At 30.9% G+C, this 6,727-nt stretch overlaps 1 protein-coding gene across 1 annotated transcript; it reads right to left on the reverse strand.

The window, feature by feature from the left end:
* Positions 1-4,008: 4,008 nt before the first annotated feature.
* LOC149221012 (uncharacterized) lies at positions 4,009-6,102 on the reverse strand. The gene is made up of 3 exons (XM_089382890.1): positions 5,354-6,102; positions 5,178-5,249; positions 4,009-4,308 (listed from the first exon to the last, which is right to left on the reverse strand). The coding sequence occupies exons 1-3, from the start codon at positions 6,041-6,043 to the stop codon at positions 4,210-4,212; spliced, it is 861 nt and encodes a 286-aa protein (XP_089239016.1). The 5' UTR covers positions 6,044-6,102; the 3' UTR covers positions 4,009-4,209.
* Between the last annotated feature and the right edge of the window lie 625 nt (positions 6,103-6,727).

The raw sequence follows: 6,727 nt of genomic DNA on the forward strand, positions 1-6,727 counted from the left end.
TTCTGGGTGCTAAGGCAAAATTTAGACCTTTCCTTAAGAGACTAAAAACCACAGGCGGAAAGGAAAAACTCGACAGATTCACCACCTTATTGTCCTGAGGGAGGGAACTCGAACTACCCACCGACATACCCTTAATATCAACCTTACAATTAAGGCTATCAATCCCATCTAACACTTTATTACAACGACCACTATTATTATTAAGAAAATATTTATTTTAAAAATTTAAAATTAAAATTCTATGTTATTATTAAAATTTGATATTAACATTATAAAAATTAAATATTATTATTATTATAACATTTATATTAATAAATTTCAAAATAAAATTTATATAAATTAACTTAAATTTAGAAACATAAATATTAAATTTATATTATTGAATTGATGCTATGAGATATTTAAATTCATTTATATATATTTTTTAATTTTGTTTTTTAAATTTAGTAAGATTATATCTTTATCATGTCTAATTTCTCATTTAAAATAACATAAGATTTAAATCAAATTTAATAAAACTTCATTTCCACAACCATTAATTATTAAACTACCCCCGTCAGGGACATCTATGCTACAATCCTCTCTGGCCACGCGCCCTCCTCCCCTATCTTTCCTCTTAAACTATGGAAGGCTACATGCCCGCTCAAAATGATCCTCTTCACATGGCTTATCTTCTCCAACAGGAACCTCACCTGGGACGTTCTACAAAGAAAAGGGTGGCAGGGCCCGGGCAGATGTCAGATGTGCCTTTCGGAAGCTGAATCCAACACGCACATGTTCTTCAACTGTGCCTCTTCATCAACCATCTGGTATGAATTATCTTTGATTTATGGCTTTCCTCATCAGGCCTTTTTTTCTGTACAGGATGCTTTCAACTGGTGGAGCGCGAAGAATCCTTCCTGGCGCACACTATTTATCCTCACCTGTTGGTTCCTATGGAAGTGGCGCAATACATGCATTTTTCAGAACATCAGGAGGCCCCTCGATTCCGTCCTCATCTCAATCACGGGCCATATGCCCACCTCAGATTAAACCATGGTCTGATCTGTTTTCTATACTTCGTCTTCTTGGTCCTCTTTCACACAATGTGGGTGTTTCTATAGGTTTTTGGCATGCTGTTCTGTCTAAGTGATTCAATAGTTTCCAATACAGTTTTTGATCCATCCCCTGGATGCGTAATATGTCCGCTTCCCCTTATGAAGCGCTCTGTTAAGTTGATGATGGTCTACAGGCGTTTTAGTTTCACTCAGTTCGGCGATGGGTGGTTTGTCATTTTTGCTGGTTTTATCATGATTGGATGCAGGGGTTTATATGCTGCCGCAACAGCCAGTCCTGCTGGTTTTGTTTTAGCTGTTTATCTCTGATTTTGATATGTAAACAGATCATTATATTTCCTGAATATAATATATTTTGATTTTTCGTCTGAAAAAAAAAAAAAAAAACTTTAAATCACATTATTAATTTTATCTTCCCGTCAATTTTAACGCAATTCAATTTGCTTCCATGTCCACTCTAGTGGATTAATTCTTACAAGTGAATGGCAATCTTACCAGTGCAACTTAATAAATTGGGTTATGAGATGTTTGGTTATGCTTGTCAATTAAAATTGCAATAGTTTACAGTAATAACATGCCCTGTAATGTCAAATGCGCGAATACCGTGCCTTTTCAACAATCCGAAATATGATACCAAAAATATTAACCAAAGGCGTCACCCTTTCTCGTCATGAAACATATAAATATTGTTTCAACTGTGGTATTTTTATAATTATAATTAAAACGGTTGATATAAGGATTTTTATCAAATTATTTTCGTTTTTTATTTCACAATTTCACCGGTCAAAATTAAATCCGTAAGTTATTACACCAGTTAAATTAAATGTTTAAGTTATTTTACTACAAGGGTCGTAATTATATCCATGATTTTATCATCCATCTCGATGATCAGTATTATAGCTGGTTACATGTTTTATTTTGATTTGAAATTTAAAGTTTTTATATATCTTGGGATAAATAAGTTGAATAAGTTAAAAATTTGAAATGGCACTAGCTTTGTAAAATAGTCTTATCGATTTTTTGGGCGGTTTAAAGTTATTATGTGTAATAAAATTTTGAAATCATAATTTAATTAATAAATAAAATGATTTTTTTTGAGTATTTTTTTTTTTTTAATTTTGTTCAAATTTAAATAATAAGAAATTATAATTTTACTCAAAATAATATCACTTTATTTTTTCAGAAAATATTATTTTATTTGTTAGCTAGATTATATTTTTCAAATTTATAGTCAACATAAAAATAGTTAGCAAAATAAAAAACTTAACTATCTCCAATTATTCTAAATATTTAAGTACAATAGGTACGAAGGGTCTTATCTACACAGAAATGAACATGAAGATAAAAATAGTATAAAGTATGACAAAAACGAAGAAAAATGACGCTATGTTAGTAATACAAAATAGAAGTATTTTAAGCTAAACCCCAAAAAATGACATACAAAGTATAAAAATCACATTATAATTTAATATACATAAAACTAACCATCAAATACTTTTAAAAGATAGTTAAACTAACATGAAGTGGAAACGCACCAAATCTAATAAGTAGGTACCCCCCTAATCCACAAAAAACTTAGATTATTCACCGATAATTAAGCGTAATAACTCCACTATATCTGAGTAATGTTCATAAGGTTGGCCGATGGTTCAATGCTCAAGGGTCAAGGCTCAAGGATCAAGGGTTCAAGGGTCAAGGATGGGGCAGGCTGGCCGATGATGTCTGAGACATAGAAACAAGTACAAAGCATTAAGTCCATCCTTTAGAAAAGGTGTCAGAATCAAGGAGAGCATTTCAGGAATGTGGAGGGGTGAAGGAAGGAGGATGGAGGTATGACTAGAAAAACAAAGAAATTTGAAACATTTCTATATCTAAATAATATAATTAAACATAATCACTAAATTTATCCAAACATAAAAAAATTTACAAAAATTCACCCATACAATTTATATGATTCAAATACCAAATAATTGGACAAAAATAATTCCAGTTCTCAATATAGGTGATTAACGTAGTACATCAGATGAAATATAATCCATAATTCATATAATTTAGGCACATTCATAGTTTAGAAACATGGATTGTTCATTTGCTAGCATAGCTAAAGGCAATACATGCCCAAACACAAATAGATAGGTGAGGGATGGCGTGCCTGTAACAGACAGGAAAAAGAAGAAAAAAGAGAAAATTCATCTTTACTGGATTTATGAGTTATTTAAATTATATAAATTAGACTTGTGGATATATGAATAATAACAATTTTTATGTTCCTTGGAGGAAATGCATGTTATGATTCATCTCAATTTTAAAAGCAAGTCATAAAGTAGAGTTACTAGTATTAATGCTCATATTAAATCTTAATCTTTCTCATCTATTCTTTTTTGAATGTTTGGATGACCCATGTTATGATTGATCTCAATTTTAAAAGCAAGTCATAAGGCAGAGTTATTAACATTGATACTAATACTAAATCTTATTATCTTTCTCATGTATTTTTTTTGGATAACCCAAATGGGTGAAGCATAATCTTGGGTGCATACAGAAGAAAAGGAAATTGAAATAATTCTGAAATTGGAATATATTTTTCCTTTTCAATTCTACTCTTGTCAAAATGTCTGAAAAAATAACAGAAAAGAAAGAAAGAAGAGAATTTGTGAAAATAACTCTATTTTTAATAAAAATTATCGATTTTTTTTCCTATAAAATATCAATTTCCTATATGTGTATTTATGTATTAGGGAAAGATTTTACATAAATAAATTTTAAAATTATTTTAGATTTAAATTTAAAAAAAAAAACATAAATTTTTAAGAGAAAAAAATGAGTGTAGATTTTTTTTCAGAGAATTTTATAAAAAGTTTTTTCATTATTCAGAAAAAATAAAACAAAAATGGAAAAAAATATTTACCATATATTATCCAAAATAATATTTACAAAACTTTTTATATCAAATTCATAAAGTGATACTGAGATATATAAAGTGGTTATGAATCGTAGACCAGAGAGTATCGATTCATTTATTTAATTCATACTAGCGTATGGCAAAGAACACCAGAGAAACTGGTCGCCACCATATATTCTACTTCTTCCTATCGGTACTGACCGAACATTCTTCAAAGCTTTTATATAGATATATATATATATTTTTGATCGGTCACTTGTCGCTGCTACGATTCTTCTGGGCTTCATTCAGCAATTTTACAAGTTCCTGCAGCGATATTCCAGTTGTCCCCATGTCCGTGGTAGTCGAAGACTTCATACAAAGGAAAGGCAACCAAAGTCAGTTACAGTGCAGAAAAATAAATTGGCGATGATTTTTCAATTTAAATCACAAGACTGTGTAGTAATAACAAGCATTATGTAGTAAATTAATAATCAGTTAAAGTGATTTTTAATAGATAATTGTGTTTAGAAGTTTATTTTACAGTTTTGTATTGTATTGTATGCAGGTGATATGTAAGTATGTCTTCATTTTAATAAAATAATATTAAAAATAATAAAATTTAATATTTATTTAAAACAAAAATATGAAAATAACTATATAAATAAAAAAATTTAATAAAATTTAACACAAAAGTCTAAAATTTTGCTCCAAAATCTTTTAATATTTATTTTAATTAAATATTTGTAAAATGAATCTTTAAAACCATATAATATGGATATATATAAATATTTAATGACAAAAATATTTTCAGGTCAAAGTTGTAATATTTGAAAATATTAATTTTGTTATCATGCCATGTAAAAAACATCTAATATTAATATTAAAAAATTATTATCAATACAAGTTTATGTCTATAATTTTGTTATCATGCTATGCTATGTAAAAAACATCTAATATTAATATTAAAAAATTAATATTAATACAAACTTATATCCATCTTAACTAGGATCTATCAAAAGGGATCAAATACCTTGAGATACAAATCTCTTTTACTTAGAGATACAAATCTAAGGTTAAAATAAATCTATATTAGTAAATAAGATGAAGAATCAGTGAATTAATTATTAAATTAATTATTAAATTTGCATGACCCTAAATAACTAGTAATTAGTTATAAGATAAAAATAAAAAAACAATTTATTACATCATCCTTAATATTTAACGGGATATATACTTACTTTACGCTCTGCTTTGAAGACTGCATTTAGAGCTGTGTTGTGAACCATGGCAGCTTTTAGCAGGCCTGTCACCTGTACCCAAATATTAACACAAAAATGGTTATTTGTTTTAAGGTACGTAATACCAATCTGTGAGTGCCATGAGTGAGAAAAGGTGCTCTAACAAAATTGAAGACCTCGTTGGGGCCAACTGTGACATTCTGCTCTTCCAGTTCCGTCGGCTCCTTCACATCGAGTTTATTCCACAACTGAACTATTGTGGCAGTGGAACCAGATGGAATTACACTTAAGTCATCTGTGATGAAAAAGTGGACAGTCTTCTTCACATATCCCGTAGGACGTACTGAATCTTTGGTGGCTGCGAGTGGGTTGTCCTCCAACTTCACTTCACGGCTTATCCTATTGCCGCAGGAGGAACAGTTTACAGTCCCACTTTGGGTGCTGAGACCGTGTGTACCGCCGTAACTCCCTATATAGGGGCACACATAATACTTGGCAGCTGGAGCTGGAGTCGAAGATTTAATGTTCAATGTGTCACTGGTGTAGGTTGCGGAGAAAACCTTTGGGTCTAACAAAACCGCTTTGTCACCTTTCATGAACGACGGAGAGAGACGCTCCACGCTCTTATAAAGATTTGTGATGCAGCAAACTTTTGTGTCATCCTTCTCCTTATTATCCTTGGACACCAGCGCCTGCTTGGCAATGGCCCCAGTTGGCAGTACGAGAAAACTGAATAGCAGATCAACAAAATCCTTCCCTGCTTCTGCGTACATTATCTTGCCACTTCTCTTACTGACCATCAGTTTTATGGTGATGGAATTAGCAGCCTTAGGCTTGGCCGTAGTTTCAGACTGGTCAGCTGCCATGGCAATTCTCTGCTGCTTCTATGCTTGTGTCTGATGATATCTGTGACGATGTTAAAACTGCAATTAGCCATGAATTTAAAGAAGAAGCCCACCAAAAGCAGAATAAAGTTTCCAATCGGCACGTCAAATTATTACAGTTATTCGTTACCGATAATAATCGGCATATAAATCGAACAATCGAACGTGCCTTCACGGAATTTATATCGCATCGACTTAGCAGCCTTACAACCGGCCGTGACAACAATATTGTTTCTGATCAGCAAATCAGTTTAGTAGGTTACCCAAGCTCTTTTTGGTTTATTAAGTTGTTTGTGATCTACCAAATTTGACTTGTGGTTTGAGGAGGGATATTTAATATGTTGAAGTTATTATTTGAGATCTCATTTTGACTGGATATTTTAACATGTCTTGTTCTCTTAGCACACCGCACAACCACCACAAGATTGTAATAGTAAGACTTGCACCAAATTATAAAAGTTATTTGGTAGGCATATAGTGTCTTTTTCCCTAAAATATATTTAATATTCAATTTACTGGAAATTAAATAGGAAAATAAGAATTTATTGAAAGTGTATTTTATATCAAATTTACTTAAAATTAGGAAAATAAGAATTTATTGAAAGTATATATATATATATATATATATATATATATATATATATATTTTCCAGTGGAAAAACTACC

This window comes from Pinus tabuliformis, chromosome Q (assembly GCF_031772625.1).
Source record: "Pinus tabuliformis cultivar Carrire ecotype Pingquan chromosome Q, CPIR1, whole genome shotgun sequence".
In the NCBI taxonomy this organism is placed as follows: Eukaryota; Viridiplantae; Streptophyta; class Pinopsida; order Pinales; family Pinaceae; genus Pinus; species Pinus tabuliformis.